At 52.0% G+C, this 20,782-nt stretch overlaps 2 protein-coding genes across 4 annotated transcripts in view; one reads left to right on the forward strand and one right to left on the reverse strand.

The window, feature by feature from the left end:
- TMEM14C (transmembrane protein 14C) overlaps positions 1 to 20,782 on the reverse strand; it is a 1,060,545-nt gene that overhangs the window by 1,027,155 nt on the left and 12,608 nt on the right. The gene's annotated exons all lie outside the window — the stretch shown is intronic.
- The window catches only part of SLC35B3 (solute carrier family 35 member B3), a 301,880-nt gene continuing 291,616 nt past the window's right edge, over positions 10,519 to 20,782 (forward strand). For 2 of the 3 annotated variants that reach the window (XM_049765005.1, XM_049765003.1), the window contains exons 1-7: positions 10,596 to 10,638; positions 11,689 to 11,776; positions 15,378 to 15,671; positions 16,733 to 16,854; positions 18,334 to 18,488; positions 19,061 to 19,168; positions 20,233 to 20,330. In XM_049765005.1, the coding sequence (XP_049620962.1) occupies positions 15,471 to 15,671; positions 16,733 to 16,854; positions 18,334 to 18,488; positions 19,061 to 19,168; positions 20,233 to 20,330 (684 nt within the window). In that variant the 5' untranslated portion in view covers positions 10,596 to 10,638; positions 11,689 to 11,776; positions 15,378 to 15,470. The other variant, XM_049765004.1, reaches the window with a different exon arrangement.

Here is a 20,782-nt window from a genome sequence, read left to right on the forward strand (position 1 = left end):
TGCCCTGGAAGTATCTGAAGCACAGACCCTAAGCTCTGAACAGCATTTCTTGAGATAAATTGTTGCGTATTTTCATTAGATTGCATAAGCTATTGATTAGTTATTATCTCAACCCACAGAATATGATTAGACCCTTAAATAGACAAAAATCAAACAAATCATCTCTAACATTTATTGTGCCTATGCAAAATCAGGGGGAAGGAGGGAAAAAAAAGCATTTGCCACATTGCCCCCCATTTATTTATTTTCCTTTCTTTCAATCTTATTTATACTTAATAGCTTCTAGATTGGATCCCCCACTTTTTTTTTTTACAGAACCACAGAACATGAATCATCTGGTTCTGTCTAACCATTTATATATCTCCCCACAAACTGAAAAAAGGGAACAAAAGGAGGATGGGACCCAGAGGCCAACTGGTCTCATGAACATTTGCATGGAAATAAAAAATGGTTCAACCTAAATACCCAAACTAATGTCAATGAAAATAGAATCAAGAGACCCAAACTATAACAAGCTATACACAAAATGGACTGGTTACACTAGCAGTCTAGAGGGTTAAGAGTGAGGATGCATGCTGGTAGGTATGCTGGAGGGATGTCAACACTGGTGGTGGGAAGGATCCTAACTCACTGTCACTATGTTACTGAAATACAACTGTAAAAAAACTTGTAAAAAAGATTTGGGGGCCAGAGCAGTGGCGCAGTGGTAGGGCGTTTGGCCTAGGATAGACCATGGTTCGATCCCCCAGCATCCCACATGGTCCCCCAAGCCAGGAGCAATTTCTGAGCATATAGCCAGGAGTAACCATTGAGCATCACCAGGTGTGGCCCAAAAAAATAAACAAATTTTTTAATTAAAAAAAAATCAAACAGGGCCGGGCGGTGGCGCTAAAGGTAAGGTGCCTGCCTTGCCTGCGCTAGCCTTGGATGGACCTCGGTTCGATCCCCCGGTGTCCCATATGGTCCCCCAAGCCAGGAGCAACTTCTGAGCACATAGCCAGGAGTAACCCCTGAGCATTACCGGGTGTGGCCCAAAAACCAAAAAAAAAAAAATCAAACAAATCACAGATGATGTAGACAGACTTAATAGAAACTAAATAAACAGATCTCTAAACTGCATTCTCTGGCATGCTAGAGGAAAAACAAGAGTTACTCCAAGACCATTGACCATGAAACAGAGCAGCTTCCACACTTCTTTCATTTATTACAAATTAAAGTTGCCGACACTAAAATTTCCTTCTCGGGACCCACTGACAAGGCCCATTCTGCTCTGCTCCAGAGAAGATGTCCCCGTAGACAAATGTGGGGTCAATGGTAGTTTGTGAGGAAGCCTGTGTGTCTTCACACCCACGTGGCTTCGTGCCCATGATCTGGGATTGAGCAGAGCAGGCACAGTCTTCCCAAGGAGGCAAGATACTGGGAAAGCCACCAAGCCACAGGAACAGCGCAAAAGAACAGTCAAGAACATAAATAACACGTCAGCGCAACATAATTGTACCATTTCAAATATGTTTACTAAAATTACAGCTGTTTCTCGGTTAACAAGCAGAGTAAGAGCAACCGACATGGAGGAACTGAAATACTTCTCTGAAACCAGAACTCCAAATGCAGGTTCCATTTATTATTATTATTATTATTATTATTATTATTATTAATGTAGAATTGTGAGGCATGAGAAAAGGGAGAAAAAGAAAAGATTGGAGGTCCATAGAAAATAGAAAAACAAGACTTGAAATTACTCGATGGCTAGACTGGAAAGGGGGAAAAATAAGGAAAGCAATATAATAAATTATGATGGAGGAGGTAAAATATTAAAGAAAAATAAGAACACTGAGTCCTAAGAAGGACAAATAAAATCAAGTCTGCTCCTATGTGGTAATAAAATTGTAAAGCATAAAGCAGAGGAAATATGCCTTAAACATAGCTGAGCCCTCTAAGAGAAAAAAAATCAGAACATCTATTCTTCCAAAGACAATGTGGAGAAATGGGAAGAATCAATAGATCAGGAGAAAATACTTATTTACAGAATATTTTAGATTATGAGCCAATAAGACCAAGCGGAACATCTGGGGGAAGGAGAGAGAGAGGGGAGAGAGAGAGAGAGAGAGAGAGAGAGAGAGAGAGAAAGAGAGAGAGAGAGAGTTCAGTGGGCAGGCATGCGGGCTGTGTTACTCCTCCCTGGCATCCCATATGGTCCCTGAGCCTGCCAGGTATGATCCCTGAGCAGGAGGAGCCCTGAGCACTGCTGGTGCCACCCAAAAATAAAGCCAAAAAAAGATAGAGGCTAAAACTTGAACTGATATATATACGTACAAAGATTCAAAAGTGAGTCGCTTTACTAGATGTTTATTGTTATATGTATATAACATACATACATATGTTATATATGTTGTGGGATATATATTGTTTTATTCCCATGGGTTTAAAAAAATCATATTTCTGGGGCCAGCGAGGTGGTGCTAGAGGTAAGCTGTCTGCCTTGTAAGCACTAGCCAAGGAAGGACCGAGGTTCGATCCCCCGGCGTCCCATATGGTCCCCCCAAGCCAGGGGCAATTTCTGAGCACTTAGCCAGGAGTAACCCCTGAGCATCAAATGGGTGTGGCCCAAAAAAATCATATTTCTGTATAAGTGGCGCATCCTTGCTCAAAGGTAGGGATCCCCTGCACCTCTAAGAACATGTCTGAGGGGTGGGTACTCCCATGCCAGCCATCTGTCCAAGATGGGGCCCAGAGCATTGCATGTGATCTCAGCAGGTTTACAAAGGGCTCCAAGAACCACTGGTAGAATTTAGAGGCTGTCAGAGTCCCACTGATGTGAACAGGAGTTGCCTGTACACTGTTCGTTGTTCAGCCTTTCACCCCTGAGGCCTGCCCTGTCCACACATCCGTGATGGACCGGCCATACCACGTTGGTCAACCTCTAAATGCAGCAGTAACCTCAGGTAACAAGGGAAAATGAATGCTTGGTGTACAGGATTATACAGTCTCCGTGATCTGGTGGAAAGCACAGGGAAGCAAACACAATTCATGCAGGTGAGAAAAAAGACCAGAAAAGCAAAAGCCGGTCCCTCCGCTGACCTGCGTCCATGAGCCAGATGAAGGACAGATGGTGTCTAGGCCTCAGTCCCATCCCATGCCTGGCACGAGTTCATGAAGATCTTTAAATGCCCTTCACCACAGAGGTGGGTGTTTCTGGTGATTTTAAGGACACACTCACATATGCTTGAGGTCTACTCCTGCCTCTGTGCTCAGGGCTCACTACAGATTGGTTTGGGGTACCAGCTGCAGTGCTGAGCACTCGTACCCAGATTGACCATATGCCAGGAACACATTCACCCCTGTGTTATTCCTCTGGTCCAGAGACACAAATTAATGTCTTCCTTTTTGTGCACAAGACCTTCTGCAGCTACGAAAGCCAAAAATCAAACGGAGCCTAGAACCAAAGACTCGGCTTGAATCCACATCAACAGAATGTAGACTTGCTCAGTTATAATATAAAAATGTCTAGAAAATGCAGCTGAGGGTATGGCACGAAGGGGAAATGGAAGGAGAAGGGATGGCATTGACCGAGCTCCCAGGGGCCCAGAGGAGTGGACACCCCTTAGGGCAGTGCAGGAGGTCGGTCCTTCAACAACTGGGGATGGACACATGGAGGGCCATGAGCTGATATCTACTAAGGAGAGCTTCTTCATCTGACGTGTCCCCAAGAGAAACAGAGAGCTCATGTTAGGAGGGTGACAGGGTTGGAGGGTGACAGAATCAGAGGGTGACAGGGTCAGAAGGTGATACTGTCCAGCCCCAACTGGCCCCCAGCAGAGAAGTGCCTCCCAGAAGAAAAATAAATAACCCTTCCCAGCCCCTATCCTTGGAAAGTCACCTCAATCGGCAGTGGGCCTCCTCCAGAATGACCCTAACTCCTGTGTCTGAATGAGAGGTTCCCCATGACAGTGCGGGGGCCATTTTTCACATCAACACCACTTCCTTCCCAGTCTTGCTCAGCAGATTCAGACGCAAACAGTCTCTCAGGGTGATTTTACCCGCTGGGTACCCACCCAGGTCCATTTCGAAGTGGACCTCCATCCCCCATGACCCAGCTTGATTGGAGCAGGCAGCTGGGGGTTTTGTCTATGAAAAGAGAAGTCCCAGGGGGGTAATAAAACACAGCCCAGCTGCAGTGTGGGAATGAACAAAAGCACTCAGGAAGGCAGCATACGTGGGCACCAAGGTGATGGTTCTGAGAAGTTATAGCACTGCAGAAGCGGAGTTAGAAGCAGAAGTCCGAAAGGTAAAATGATGTCATAAAACAGAGTGTACTTTCAATGAATAATCCAATTAGCCAAACACCAGGGAGGACTTAACTCACATTCTAACTTTATGATTCACATCGACAAGCGAACAGCACTGGAAAAATAAAGGCCAAATATGGGCAATTAGGTGGTGATATTCTGATCACACAACAAACCTAATCACCAAAGGGATGGTCTAGGGTACTGAGCCAAGTTCCTCTGTGAAATTCTTAAATATTTACATGCAAATATACCTAGGGATTTAAGATCATTCAGAGCCAACCTGAAGAAATCCCATGTGTCGTCCATCATTGAAAACGTTGTGACAAATGAACTAATTCCAGACTCTCTAATTCTATTCTGTGTTGCTAACTACTAATCTCAAGTTTTTATCCAAACAAAACAGAACAAAAGAAAAACAAAATTTAGTGAAGCATATGGTTTTGTGGATATCATCATTACTAAAATTACCAAAATATAGTTTTCTTAATTTTCACATCTATACCAGAAACTATTTCAGATCACAATAAAAAAAAACTTTATTATGTTGTTTCTTTTTTTTTCTTTTTTTTTTGTTTTTGTTTTTGTTTTTGTTTTTTTTGGGTCACACCCGGTAGCGCTCAGGGGTTACTCCTGGCTCTATGCTCAGAAATTGCTCCTGGCAGGCTCAGGAAACCATATGGGATGCCAGGATTCAAACCACCAACCTTCTGCATGAAAGGCAAACGCCTTACCTCCATGCTATCTCTCCGGCCCCATGCTATTTCTTTAGATATGGGATAAGGATAACATATATGAAATTCCAACCAAATTCTTCCAAACATTTAGTCTTCATTCAAAAATACAGGAATGTCGGGACAGGAATTAAGGCAAAGCTCCTCATTCTCCAAAATCATATGAGTTTTCCACTATGGCAAGAGGAGAAAGAACAGTAAACCCAGGGCTAGAGAGATAGATCAGGAGTTAAGGCATTTTCTTTACACACAGTAGGTCCAGGTTTGATCTGAGTACTGTGTATGATTCCCTGAGCACAGAGCCAAAAGTTAGCCCTGAGCACCACTGGATATCACAAGCAAAACAAAACATTCCTCCAAGCTGGAGATATTAGCACAGAGGCAGGGTGCTGCCTTGCAAACTGCTAAATTGGGGTTAGCTCCTGACATGGTATATGGTGCTCCAAAGCACTGCTGAGAGTGCTCCCTGAGTGCAAAGCCAAGAGTCAACCTGAGCGCCACCAGTGTGGACCCAAAACAAAGCAATAAAAAAAAAAAAAGAACAAGAGAAACACACAAATAATAAACCTCTGGGCTCCAACTTAGACCCTGAGCACTTTGCAGGTGGATGCAGAATAGGTCTGAGAATTTCTCGGCCACAGAGTTCTCTGGGACACAATGGGACTTGGGTCACCTTGATCTCTGTGTTGTTAGGTACAGGAAGAAAGGGACACGGCGAAGTTCGCTGTGAACTCTTCAGGGGTTCACGATAAAGAGCAGGAGAGACGAGTGGAAGCCTCCGCTTACTCCCAGGAACTCACTGGACACTGTCAGGGTGGGGCCTCGGGGCCGTCCACCTTGTCCCATCCGGTCTCAGGGCTCAGGAGCAAATCAAGTTTGGTGTCTGCTCACCGGAGGACCCCGCGGCCCAGCTCATCCGGGGGGACGGCCACCGGCTGCCAAAACGCATTTCCATGGCAAATGTCTCAGCTGACTCCCCGACACATTTATACTGCAAGGCGATCAATAAATTATTATCTCAATATTTATTGGGATCTCCGAATAAGAGAGAAGACAGATTACACAAATTCATCTTCCGTGATGAATGGCTCTTCCGGCCGAAGGCTGCAGCCTGATGGAGCGGCCTGTATGCAAGACTGTATTACTGAATATTTCAAGCCGGGCTGTAAATATAGTATCTGTTTCTCTTAGGGACTGTCACACCGAGTGCAGTATAAAAGGCAATAAATTTCAACAGATTAATTAACTCTTTGGTGACTGGCTGTGCGTCCCCTAGCCTGTCACCTAATAAAAATTCCTTTAATGCCAAGACATAAAGAAGGGGCCTCTTTGGAAATGAGTTATTAACAGCATTCCTCGAGTAGATGGAGAGACGGTAGCCGGGCCATTTAAGTATCATAAAGAGCGGCCACGGCGGCCGGGCGCCTCGGAGGGACGCCGAGCAATACCATAACAATCAAATCTGAGATGGAAGAAGGATTGAGCTGCCCGCTCCCGATCTTTATATTGTCAAAGAGCAGCCAGGAAGTAATGTGATCGAGAAGTGAATTAACCTCGTGTGTGGAAGGAGAGGGGATGATCGGGCGGAATCGGCAGTAAAGTAAAAATCACTCCGTCAGGCTGCGGTGCTGGCGGTCTCGAGGGGGCTAAGCCCCGTAAACCCCTTCCTTGCCTGGCCCCGGGACTGCCCACATGTCCTCACGCCTGTGCTCCCCGCCCGGTGCATGTTCCTGCCCATCATGTAGGGTCTTTGCACCGTGTGGGTGAGGAACAGCCCTGGGAGGAGGTGGGAGAAGGTGGTTCTGGGGTTCAAGGTGCGTCTCTGTCCCCAGCTCCCTCTCCCCCTGGCTGTTTAAATGAGTACCTGAGCCAACAACCCCCCATACCTCTGAAGGCTTCCAACCTGTGCCCTGTCGTCACGGATTTTTAAAGACACTTTTATGTTGTTGTTATTGTTGTGTTGGTTTGGGGGCTCCACCTGGCAGTGCTCAGGGCTCACTCCTGGTTCTGTGCTCAGATGCCTCCATTCAGCCGCTGCAAGTGGGCTGTGCTTGCCAGCAGCTGCAGTGCAGGGTCCCCCTCTGCTCCACCAGGCCAGCTCCAAGTGGCCTTGGAGCCCCGAATGTTCCCTGGGGGCAGGCAAGTTTAGTCAGGAGGCGGAACCCAGGGACAACAGCTGGGCTAAAGCCGTGGGGGGGGGGGGGGCAACAAGTCACGGCAGAGGTCCTGGGTAAGACTTTCCCTGCTAAGGGTTCTCTGCTTCTGTCAGGGGACGAGACAGGGCGACAGCCAGAGCAGCCCAGTCCAGTCCCCTCTAGGCTTTTCAAAGAGCAAAAGGCCCTGGGGACCCAGACACAGGCACTTTCCTGGAGTCTCTGTATTCTTCCTCTTTCCACACCCTGGGGCTCAGACACTCCTTTTGGCTACAGCTTGTGCTCAAAGGCCTTTTCTGCCAGGACCCTTCCTCGGGTCCCTGAGAAGCATAGAACTGAATGTCCTCACACACGCAATCAACACAGTGGACACAGGGGAACTGGTGCTGTCCCGGTGTCACTTGGAGACCTTGTTCCCATGGGCAGGGAGGACTCAGCCACCAGCTCCAGGACAGGAGCACTCGTGGACACCTTCGCCTGGTGAGTCTGAGACACGAGCACTTGGCAGGGAGTCTTAAGCTTGCTTTGGCTGGGAGGCTGTGGCTGAGTCAGAGCTCAGAAAGGCCTGAGAGACAGAACTGACTGTGGGTCACCAGTGGTTCCCCAAGGCTCAGTACATGATGATACTGAGGACGCATGGGGACGCTGGCTTCTTCCGTAGGGAGCCCAAGTCCAGCAGGCTGGTTCCTCTTCACCTTGACCATGATCAGTGGGGGGGGGGGGGGGGGAGGCAGTGTGAAGTGTGAGCTCCCTGAAAAATACTCTCTAATCAATGCTGCAGAATAGGAGGTGAGGGCAGGGAGGCAGAGGAGACAGGAGAGGGAAGGCAGCATCACATGGGGTCAGGACCTGCATACAGTGACCCAAGTTCAATCCCCAGCACCCCATAGCGCCCCCCCAATTCCCGCCTGAGTTGAGCCCTGAGCACCGTCCAGTGTTGGCCCCAGACCACCCAAATTAGAGAGGATGCTCCTCTGGATGGAGTCTGGGCTTCTCGGAGCACACCAGGTCCCTCGCCCTTCCCATGCTCAGCCAGTGACAAGCCAGGTCCTATAGCCCCCAGAACTAGTTCCCTCGTCTCCTGGGCCTGGAATTACTTCCCAGAGCAGTCAGCGGGATGAGACCCCAAACCTCTTTCCTGCACGTCTCCCAAGGTCATCTTCTTCCTCCTGGGATCTCACAGGTGAGAACAATGGAGGGGAGAGGCCCCACACTAGGAGGCTGCATTAGCACCCTGTGAGGACCCCACCACAATCGATCAATCGTCTGCTAAGCTACACAGGGAGGGCATAAGGCCCTCAACAAGTGATCCAGCTGCACCGCACTGGCCTTCTCATGAAGGATATTTTCTATCCTGCCCAACACTGCCCACAAGTTTCCCAGAGTTCCAGAGACCTTTGTTCATCCCCATTGTGTCCCTGAACAACCAGAGACCCAGGACCCACCTCTAACACGTGGAGCATTGCTAGTGGCCAGAAGCCACCTAATCACACAACCAGGAAAAAGGCATGGCTCAGCTTCGGCCTGCTGGCAAGGACCTCGCCAAGCCTGACTAGGCAGAGCACCATCAGGTGGGCTTAGGCTTCGTTCCTTCCCTCTCAGCAGAGGGGGCTTTGAGCTCTAGGAAACTGCCAAGGACCTGCCACCGGGCTGGTCACACAGAAGAGGGAAGAGGTTGGATGTGAAATCATGTGGTCAGCCTGGTACGGCCATGGCATCAAGGCTCCCCACCTGCCACCTTGTTTTCTCTTTGTTTTTTGGGGGTCATACCCGGCAGTGCTCAGGGGTTCCTTCTGGCTCTATGCTCAGAAATCGCCCCCTGGCAGGCACGGGGGACCATAAGGGATGCCGGGATTCAAACCACTGTCCTTCGGCATGAAAGGCAAATGCCTTACCTTCATGCTATCTCTCCAGCCCCCACCTGCCCCCTTGTGTCCCGGAGATCCTGTGAGCAGCTTTCCCGTGGCCCTCGTGGGACAGAGATGCACGGGCCCTGTGCTAGAGCACAACACCTAAGTGGACATGTGGCACCCTGAGCTGGGCACAGCCTGAAGAACTCGATTCTGTTGCCGCCAGAGGCCTTTTCTTTCTCATAGTCCCAACTCGGGGAGCTGTTGAGCTACCAGTCCACAGCTAAGAGAGAAGGGGAGGAACGGGTGGCTGTAGGGAGGACGGACTAGCAGATGAAGAGATGGAGTGGCAAGGAGGACTCAAGGGAGGACTGGAGTAGGTTCTTCTCCAAGCACCACCCCGATTCTAGGCAGGCTTCCTGAGGGAGGAGGGCACCCGGGCCTCACACCGTCCCTCGCCAATTCACCGTCTCATCTGGGATACCTGTTTCCTTCTAATTCCAGCCTGGAGCTTTCCCCCCTTCCTCCCGTTCCTAACTAGCTGGCTTGGATCTGAGGGCTGGAGGAAGCTATGGCTTCCGCTGAATTTTGGAGCTCCAAAGCACTCAGCCCTGGCAACTGGATGCGTAATACACTATAAAAAGACACTCAGGTGGCACAGCGAGGAGGGCATTTGCCTTACACTGGGCCCACTCTGGTTTGAACGGTTTGATCCTCAGCGTCCCATAGGGTCCTCCCTCGGAGCCTGCCAGGAGTATTTCTGAGCACAGTGCCAGGCGGAGGGAGTCATCCTTGAGCACTGCTGAGTGTGGCCCAAAAACCAGAAAGATGATGATGATGATGATGATGATGGTGAAACTCTCAGGAGTGGGTGAGGTGAGACAGCAAAGGGAAACAGAGTGGGTTGGGGGTGAGGATGCACCCACCCACACACACGGAGGCTGTAAGAGAACTGGGAGGCAGGTGGGACTTGTGCAGGCCGACTTCTGCAAAAAAACTGCACGACCCCAGCATGGCGGGAGTGGACAACAGGCCAGCCAGGAGGCAGCCCATGCACGATGCCCTTCCCTGGGAAGAGGCACCTGCAAGTGCCTGGAGGCTGGTGCATTCTGAGCCTCTGCAGCTGGCCATGCTCAGCATCCCCCAAGTGGGCATCCCCCCACTGCAGGGGCTGGGACCTCACTGCAGGGATTACAGGCTGAGGGCTCCAAGCAAGGCCTGGCGGGCACCGGGGAGCCCTGGAGAGGCGGAGGGCACTAAGGCTGCAAGGAAAGAGGCTCTGCCGGGGTCTCCAAGGAACCTGCGGCAGGATGCACGGACATCCCCGGGAGGACCAGGAGCTCATTATTTGGAGCCCCGGCGAGCGCGCATGCGCGGAGGCAGGCGAGGCCACGCCCACACCGCCTCGGGGGCGTGTCCGCGGAGGTTGGTGGGGCCACGCCCACTTCGTCGGAGGGCGTGTCCGCGCAGGCGCAGGTGGACCCGGAAGCGGAAGTGCGCGGCGCAACGCGGCGATGCGAGCGGCTGGCGGGGCGGCGGCGGCGGCGGCTGGCGCCGGGCCCGAGGTGATGGCGAGGCGGCGGGGAGCCCTTCTGGGGGGTCCCGCGGGCGCGGGGTGGGCACGTGGGCCTGGACCCCTGGTGTCTGGAGGGCTGTCAGCGGTCTCCTCGGCTCTCCGCGCGCGGGGAGGGGCGGAGCGACGAGGACCCCCGTCTTTCCGTCCCGGACTCGGCCGGACCTGAGGCTCGGGGCGGGGCCGAGACGCACTTCCGGGGTGCGCGCGCAGGTCGGGTCTCAGGGGCGGGGCCCAGACGCACTCTTGGGATGCGCGCGCAGGTCGGTCCGTTCCGATGCTCTTTCCCTCCCCAAGGCCGGGACCACGGCTCTAAGGTTCCGCCTCTGGAAATGGCCCCCTGGAGGCCTCTGTCCAGTGCTGGGTGTCTGCTGCGGTGTCCCAGTCTCCCTGTTCTGTCCAGTAAAAAGCTGCTACGCTTCTGCACGCTCTTTGGACCCACTTGCTGGTTGTCCCTCCTTTCCACCCACCTTTCTAGAAAAAGCCTCAGTTGGGCTTCTTATACATTATAAATTCATAATATGTTATAAATCTATAAAAATTAATTTATAATTATTCATTATCTTATATATTCTATGATTTATAAATTATATAGTGTATAAATCTTTATAAATTGGGCTTATTGCCAATTTATTTCAAAATTGATCTATTTGAAATAATAAAATATATTTCATATTTGATTTGGGGGGCGTTGGGTCATATCCAGCAGCTCTCAGGGGTTCCTCCTGGCTCTATGCTCAGAAATCGCTCCTGGCAGGCTCAGGGGACAATATGGGATGCCAGGATTTTAACCACCGCCTTTCTGCATGCAAGGCAAACACCCCACTCTATGCTATCTCTCCGGCCCCATATTTGATTTTTTTTTTTCAAAAATAAAAATTATCATGTCCAACAATTAGCTCAAGCACAGCGCTCCCCTAGGTGTTTTTAACAGGCAACCCCAGCCCCATGACTGGCTGGCTCCCTTCTGCACAGCCTGGGTTCATACAGGCTCAGGTTTTTTGCATCTGTGACCTGGCATTGGGCGGCAGCCTACACAGTGACCTGCTTCTCTCTCCCCCAACCCCACCCCCTGTGACATGCCTTCTGCAGTGGGTAGTGAGAGCCCAAAGGAAGAACTTGACCGAACCAGCCTCCTCCGACCCAGCCGCTGCTGCCGCCACCGCCACCGCTGGTCCTTGTAAGTCCCAGCTCTTATGGTTATGGTTCTGCCCTTTTCAACCCCGCAGGATGCCAGGCTACCTCCCTCCTGCCTGTTCCCTCCCAGAGCAGCACTTGACACAGCTTCGAGCCTTGAGTGCAGAATGAGACCCCAGACCCACAGCTTGTCTGTCTGCACATTCATTGTTTAGGCAGTGGTGGCTAACCTTTTTGAGCCCGAGTGCCCAAACTGCTGCACAAAATCAAAAGAATTTCTTCAAAGTGCCAGCACATCAATTAAACCTTAATTACAAGATTTTAGTATCACACTTGCCTCCGGCCGCACCTCATATCGAAATAGCGGACCTTCCCACATGCCAGCTGCAAGGCCTTCACGTGCCACAGCTGGCACTCGTGCCGTAGGTTCACCATCGCAGGTTTAAGAAGCCTTTAACTGGCAGAGTAAAACTAGATGAGGCGATTTCTGTTAAGGTGGATTTCACTTTTCTCATTTACTTCCTCACCCTCAACCAATTGCACTACAGCCCGTTTTCTTTTCTGTCTGTGCTGATCTGGGTCTGACTTGGAGGGAAGTTGGCAGAGATTCACTGCCAGAGTAGCAGAGCTCACAAGTCCTTAGCCCTGAGCTCACTCCTGGGTACACAAGTGAGACACACACACACACACACACACACACACACACACACACACACGAATGTGCCGCTCTGGACTGGCGCATCGTGGCTGTGCTGTGGAAGACACCTGCACACTGCATCTCCTAAAAGGGCAGACACCCGTGCCCACAGGATTTCACCTACTTAAGAGCAAACAAGGACAAAGTGACCAAATCAGTGAGGGCACTTTAGGTTTAGGACATCATCTGTGTGTGAAAACTCTCAGAGCTGGAACGGTCTTGGCTTCACCAATGTGATTGTTGGGGCAGTGCAGGAGGTGGAACAGATAAGAAAGATCAGGTTGCTAGTGAGCTCAGCCAACATCAAGGCAAGAGTAAACAGCCAACAGCTGCTTGGTAGCGGAACTGGCAACAGATTGTAGGCGGGTTCACAGATGCGAGGAGTCTGGGCCGAATAGAGGGGCAGAGGGAAGGGCCAACCTTTGGCCTGATACCATTTCCGAGACTGCGTGTTTGCAGATGGGAAGGTGCAATGATGAGTGTGAGCTTTGGACACACACGAGAGTATCACGTGGGCTTCTTGGCCATGCCCCTTCCTGAGAAGAGGATCACAGGAAATCGGGTCAGGGCTCAGAGAGATGCCAGCTTATGAGTCCAGATCAGCATCTCTCTTCATGTCCAAACTCACATCTCCAGCCGTGTGACCCCAGGGTATCCAGACCCGTGTCTCCAGCTTGTGACCTGGGGCAAATCTCACGACCTCACAGCGCCTCCATTTTGCCCACAGTTGCTGGATTCACCAACCCCTTCCCTGCATGTTTCCTGCAGTTCTAACAGACATCCCAAGCTAGACCCATATTTTTTAGCTCCTCTCTTAAAACTTGAGCCTGCTACTCAGGAAGTCCAAGCTTATTGCTGAAGTCTTGCAACTAAGTACAAAAGTCAGTTCTTAAACTCATACCTGTGTCCTACCTGAACATTGGTCTCAGCTGAGTGCCACCACCACAGTTCATGTGCTTTCTCTAGCCATGGTCATGGTTGTCTCACCACAGAGCTCAGCACAGGCCACCTGCAAGTGCTGCTCATGCCTGGAGCAGAAGCCTGAGCCCTCTGGAACTTTCACTGCCTGTCTTTGGAAGAATCTGCTCCAATCTGTTGTTCTTCCTCCCAGTCTCCTCTGCTCGTTGTAGTTTGGGCTGAATCTGGCCACAGCAGAGTCAATTTGAGAAGCCATTGCAGGAATAAATTCAAGGAGAATGTGAGAATCAGTAGAGGACCTGAAGAACAGGAAGGTAAATTTGATGAACAAACAGTTGAATCAGGGTAAAAATTGCCCACTGTTGAAGAATACAAATGCCAAGATCCAAGAGGCCCAAAGGGTTCCAGCCAAAATAGACTCAAAAAGGAAGACTCCAAGACACATGCTCAGAATGACAAAATCCAAAGAACAGACAGTATGAAAAGCAGCCAGGTCAGATCAAGAACTTTGCAAAGGAAGATAAGCTTCGGGGCAGATCTGTCCAATGAGACTGTACCGGAGAGTGGAGAGAGATAGAACAAAACCTTCAAAGGAGAACATGAAGAACGCTCCGTCCAGTGAGATGATGGCTTCGATGTGAAGGAATAAGACAGTTTCAGGAACAGGCTGCATTTTAGGGGGTTCATGGCCTTGAAGCCTGTTTTGCAAGAAGCAGGAAAGGAGCTTCTTTAAGACAGGGCCAGCTTCCCAGCACGAGGCACCACACACATCACACATAAGTGGTCGCCGTCAGCAAGGTTCAAAAAACAGTCATGCAGTCGTCACTCAGCACAGACTCACTTTTTGGATTCATTCTCTGATACTTCTTGGGTGAGCAACCTGAAAGTTGTCCTGTGCTGCCAGCTGGAGGGGGCGGGGAGAGGGCATGCCATGGAGGGCTTGGTGCTGGGACACCGTGTACTGACATAGTCCCTTAGGGACCCTGTGATGCCTCAAAAGTGCTGCAGAACATGTTACAGATGAAGTAGTTTGCAGAGAATCCACTGGCAGAATCACCTGATGGAGCTATTTCCTCATAGAGAATCTAAATTTCTGCTTGATTAGAACAGGCTTTACTGGAAACTTACTGTTGTTCTATACTTTTAATTCTTGGGGCTAGAAAGAGATAGCACAGCGGGGAGGGTACTTGCCTGACATGCAGCCAACCCCATAGGGTCCTCTGAACCCACTAAGAGGGATCTCTGAGCAGAGCCAGGAGCATCACTGACATGGCCCCCAAATACAAAAATAAACAACTACAGCTTGGATGCGTTTCTCCGTTTCTGTGAATCCAGATAAGTTGGAGTTTGCTCATCTATAGAGGCATCGTGGTTTTCTTTGACCCACAGATTAGCAACGATTTCCCAACGTTTTTCTGACCACAAAGACATTTTTTGTAAACAGCTTATAAGGAAGCAAAAATATACATATTTCACATAAATCTGGACCAAAAACTGCACCTGATCCTGTGGTCCGGATCTGGGTCTGGGTGGTAAATGTCCCCCATCCTGAACAATTCCTCAAGTAAACTCGGCCTCGGTGAGCGAGTGTGAAGTCCCTGAGCTCCGTCCTCTTGACTTCCCACAGCTCTGGGGGACAGGACTTGTGCAGGAACAAAGAGCTCTCAGGGTCTTTGAAAGAGCGTCTTCAGTGCTCATGAGTAGTAGCATTGTCTAGGTGGGGACCCTCCGCAGCTGCTCTGCACCCCAGACTAATGTCAGAGTATTTGCAGGGCATGGTCTGGGCTTGATCAAAGTGCTTCACAAGGGTACAGTGAGGAATGCTGTAATGACATCACTCTGAGTGCCTCAGGCTCATAGCTGTAAAAATGAGGTGCCTCCGTGACTCTGCGGCAGCCGGTCACAAGCCTTTTCCTTGGTGCGGAGGCACTTGGGTGGGCAGACATGGTCACCCACACAGGAGACCTAGGCTGTCGTTTGCCAGTGATGTAGTGAAGAATTTTCTGCGTGTCCTGTTCCTCTCCCTCAGGACTTGGCTCTGCAACCAGAAGGAACGGGGAGCAGAGGGGAGGAGACCCTGAAAGCCGGCCAGGGGTCCCCTGGATGCGGCCGATTTCAGACCATGGACCTCAAGTCCAGCAGCTCCCGGAAGTACGTCTCCATCACCGTCCCGTCCCGGTCCCAGGCCATGTCCCCGCACATCAAGGCAGTGGATGACGTCGTGGTGCTGGGTGTGAACCTCAGCCGGTTCGACACGCTCTCACAGCTCCTCATCTGCGTTGCCGGGGTGTTCGTCTTCTACCTCCTCTATGGATACCTGCAGGTAACGGGTCCTTCCTGGGAACGGTGTTCCGATCCGAGGCTGTCCAAAGGCTTGATCTTCAGAGAAGCCTGGTTGGTTGCCAAAGTTGAGTTCTTCAGTTGAGTAGAAAGAGCATTTGTTAGGAGTTAGCGAGCCAAAACAGGGTATCAGGGTTCCAGAGGGAGGCACGTCGGGAACAGAGACCAGAGATGGTGTGGGAAAGGGGAGCTTAGGAACACCAAGTCCAGAATGTTTCTAGCCATCTAGGCTGGAGTTCAAGTCTGTGTTTGGGATCAAAAGAGAAAGATACAAGGGAAGGGCCGGGAGTGAGAGCACAGCGGGGAGGATGCTTATCTGCATGCAGAACCCGGTTTTGATTCCTGGCATCCCAGATGGTCCCCTGAGCCTCATCCATGAGAGAGCCCTGAGCACGAGCCAAGAGTAATCTCTGAGCATGAATCCAGGAGTGAGCCCCTCAGCACCAGTGGTTGAGACCCACCCCATCACCCAGAAAAAGAAATCTAATTCAATATCTCTCTAGAAATTTTAACCATCAATTTTTATCTTTTCAAATTTCACATAAAATTTTTGTGGGTTTTTTTTTCTTTTTTTGGTGTTCGGGTCACACCCAGTGGCACGCAGGGGCCACTCCTAACTCTGTGCTCAGAAGTCGCTCCTGGCAGGCTCAGGGGACCCTGTGGGATGTTGGGATTCAAACCGGGGTCTGTCCTGGGTTGGCCGCATGCAAGGTAGACACCCTACCTCTGTGCTTTCTATTGCTCAGGTCCTCACAGATTTTTGGTAGGCTTGTTTCTTTCATGCAGTGAGACCAGGTGGCCTTGTTATTGCACCCCCTAGTGGCTAGTTGATCGTGAGAGACTCTCCCCCATATGTCCTCCCTCCGATCACTCCTAAAGAGACAGATTGCGCCCTCAGCCACACCCCAGGGGCTGACTTGGAGGAAGTGGGGCCCTGGTGGGGGCAGTTGCCCGATAGCTGCCTTCCTGCCTTGCTCCAGTGGGGGCGCCAAGGAGGGCTCCAGGGCCCTGCCCTGACGGTCTGGCCTCATCATACCTCGGCAGGAGCTCATCTTCTCCATGGAGGGGTTCAAGCCCTACGGCTGGTACCTCACGCTAGTGCAGTTTGCCTTCTACTCCGTGTTCGGCCTCGTCGAGCTGCAGCTTATCTCCGACAGGCGGCGCAGGTGCGTGGGCCACGACGGGTACGGGGACACGAGGTTCTGTCCCTTTGTGTCCACAAGAAATAGGGGTTTTCGGGTCGGAGGCCTGGTCAGTGTTTGCCAGCACAGCTGAGTGAGAGAACACCCAACGTGGCATTTCCATTATGCGCTGAATAAACAAGTGCTTGTTCTGTCTCTCTCACTCGATCTCTCTCCATCTCTTTCTCTCTCCCTCTTTCCCCCTAGCCCCATCTCTCTCTCCCTACCTTTGTGCCTTCTTATGGAGCAGACACTATTCCTGTGACATTTTTCCTTTTGGACACATCGCTGGAGTAGGTGCGTCCCCCGAGACCGAACATATCACTAACATCAGAGAAACGAGGAGGATTCTCAGTTCCTAGAATACCCTATTAGGGCCCTGTATCAGCCATCCCCACCCAAACTGGTCCCGGACACCTTCCCGAGGGGACCCAGAGTCACAGAGAGTGGACCCCGTGAGCCCTCCTGGTGCTGTACATTTAGCCACCGAACATCTCCAAGCTTTGCTAGATGGACTTTAGAGAAAATTCCTGACTGACTATTATCAGAATCAAGGGACCTTAAAGCAGATGTTCCAGGGGCGACCCAATGCCCAGAGTTTTGGGGTGAAGACACTTACCTGGCATGTGGCCAGAACCAGTTTCAGACTCCCACACCCCATGTGTTTCACCAAGCACTGCCAGGAGTGACCCCCAAGCACAACAAAGTGTGGCCCTGAAACCAGAATAACTAGTGCCTGTGGGTTTTCATGGTCCCCGAAGACATGGTCTTGTGATGGGGGTCATAGTGTAAGTGGCGACTTCCGAGGCCTTTGCCCTCGGTGTCACATGTGTGAATGCTTCAGACCCTCTGGGCAGTCCTGTCGCCCCAGAGGCTGCAGCACCTTTGTGTCTGACTTGATGCTCCCTTCACCTTCACCCCATAGTACATCAGACGGTGCCCCCTTTCTCTCAATAAATGTTCCTGGTGTTTACCAGGAGAATTAGCTTGTTGGGTTTTCTGGCTCCTCACTGGGCTCAGATCCTTCCTCCCAACCTGTTCCTACCCACCAGGTTGTCCCAGGCAGGCCCAATGAGTCGAGCCAGGGTTGAGGAGGAGGAAGCCAGGGCTAGAGCTGTGGGCACTGGGTGGGCCTCAGCGGGAAAGATCGCGTGTGTTCAAGTGTAGGCACGAGCAGGGCCTGTGTGAGGCCAGCTCTGTCCCCCTCCACGGCTCCTGCCACACCCCTGCACATACACACCCCGCCTTCTGGTCCCCCACATTTATGGCTCAGAACAGGAAGGCCAGACACTGCCCTGAAGGGAGCGTGTCCCAGAGCCAAGCGGGAGGGAAGCGTTGTGAAGCATCAGCGCTCAGCGTGTCCAGAAACATGAGCATGGCCGGCCTGTGCACATCGAGCACACGGAGTCACGCGGGAGCCCACGAACTCCCCGGGGCCGGCCCGAGTGAGTCTGTCATTCGCAGAATCCCGGGAAGAACCTACGTGCTCATCGCGTTCCTGACTGTGGGCACCATGGGGCTGTCCAACACCTCCCTGGGCTACCTCAACTACCCCACGCAGGTCATCTTCAAGTGCTGCAAGTTGATCCCCGTCATGCTCGGAGGCGTCTTGATCCAAGGTCAGTAGCAAGGCTTTTGTCCCGGGGACGAGGGACGGTCCCTTCTCGGCTTCCTGAGGGCCTCGGAGCAAGGAGCCCGGAGAAACTAAGGCCCGGCGCTATGCCTCTGTGTTCTCTTCCCCGGGGCCTCACGTTTCCAGAAGTGCTGGTCATGCTTCCCGTGGGCCCGAAAAGCTCCTCCCTCTCAGTCCTGAGTTGAGCTACGTCCTTGGCAGCTCCACTGCCCACAGAATGCTGGGAGGCCCCAGTCCTGTAGTACACGCCCTCTCCGGCCCACCACCTCCTGTCCAGATGCAGCTTAGATCTGCTGGCCACACCCTGGGAACATCGGCTTGGGCCCCTGAGACCCCCACACAGGGTGGGCTCCTTCCCCGCCCTCAAAGAGTGACCTGCGAGGCAACAGGGTGAGCCCAGGTCTCACAGATGGACCAGCCCTGCCTGATGCTGCCATGCTGTACATGGTGGTTTCACTCAGTGTCCACCACCTGCCTGCCCGGCGTGCCACGTTCCTGTCCCCAGGTGGCCCCTGACCCCCTGACCCACTATGGCCCCACTGACCGCTCTTCCCTCAGGGAAACGCTATAATCTTGCTGACGTGTCTGCTGCCCTGTGCATGAGCCTGGGGCTTATCTGGTTTACGCTGGCCGACAGTACCGTCGCCCCCAACTTCAACCTGACAGGTGAGGAGCCCTGGACCCGTCGCACCAGCCCTAAGGGAAGAACCGCCACCTGGAAGTATCTTCTGGGTCACTTGACATTGGGCAATGTTTCTGACTGGCCCTCTGAGACTCTCCACCCATGTCGGGACAGACCCACCCGATTCCCTGGAAGAGTCTGTCCGCCCTGTCCATAGAGCGCTGTGTGATGCTGGACCAGACTGGAATGCTGCCCCCCCCCACCCCGAGTCAGAGTTCCAGCACCCCCGAAGCCTGTGCATTTTTTGGCGCACCTGCTGGCCTGAGATTTACCACCACGACTCCAGCTCAGCACTTGCATGCACAGGGACTTGCCGCTCATCTCTTGCCTCTCACCTCTCACCTCTCTCACTGCACACCAGGCCTCAACGCGTGTCTAGAACATTAGAGGAGCATGCACCGAGTCGTTTTCAGGGCTCCTAAAGAAACGGCCTGTTGCCTACTCCATGTTCTTCCATGCAGGCCAGCCCATGGGGATCTGGTGGTCTGGGCACATGGGCACTGCTCTCTGCCCTTCTCTGCCACCCTGTTGTCACAGCTCAGGTGTTTCCAGAAAACCAGGTACCTTAGGATGATTTTGTTGGCAAGTCAGTCACAATGGCAGGTCAGGGCTGTTGTGAGCAGTGGGTCCCCTATAGAATTCCACACATCTGGTTCCACACATTTGGCAAGTCCCTCTCCCCCCCACCCCACCCCCATCCTTTTCCCAGAAACCTGTGGATGTGGCAGAGCATGTCGTGTCCGTGAAAGTTTCAGGAGATACGCAAGGAACATGCTTAGCCTGTGCTTGGGGACCATAGTGCCCATGTCTGTCCTGTGTGTCCCTGGACCCTTGGGCCTGCTTTAGGGTCCCCGCCTGGGTCTTTTTTGGGGACTGACTCAGCACCCAGCCCACAGGTCTTGGGAGTTCCTCCCTGTTCAGTGACACCGCAATAGGGATGAGATGGCAGCTGCCTGGCCTGGCACAGACACACGCGGGAACCAGGCAGCAGGGCAGGGGTCTGTGCCAAGTTCCCACGGCCCTGACATTCTCACGCCCTCCTACCCAGGGGTCATCCTCATCTCCCTCGCACTCTGTGTGGACGCCGTCATCGGGAACGTGCAAGAGAAAGCCATGAAGCTGCACAGTGCATCCAACTCGGAGATGGTGAGTGCCCCATGCCCCACACAACAGCTGCCTCCAGGAGAGAAGGAACTGCACACACAGGGGAAGAGCCTGGGCTGGGCTCCCTGGTGCCTCCAGTGCTCCAAGTCCTGTCATTTCTCAAGGCCCCCTTTCGTCTGAGCAACCCCAAAGCACTAGAATGGCAGTACACAGGTGCACATTGCTGACAGCTCCATACCACATCTCTAGTGTCACCCACAAGCCCACACCGAAAACACCACATCAGGACTGCACGTTGGGCGGTGTTGATTATTGCCCTGCTGGCCTGGGCTCGAGCACCCAATGGGCTTCAAAGAATGGCACCAGACTTCCTCAAGACTGGGCAGATAATCCCCATTATCAGGCCAAATTCCTGGCCACTCCTGCTCTAACACGGAACTCAGACTTGAATCTGGCATTACTTGGGTGCCCGTGTGCAGGGCCAGTCAGGCAGG

Source organism: Suncus etruscus, chromosome 18 (assembly GCF_024139225.1).
Source record: "Suncus etruscus isolate mSunEtr1 chromosome 18, mSunEtr1.pri.cur, whole genome shotgun sequence".
NCBI classification, from domain to species: Eukaryota; Metazoa; Chordata; class Mammalia; order Eulipotyphla; family Soricidae; genus Suncus; species Suncus etruscus.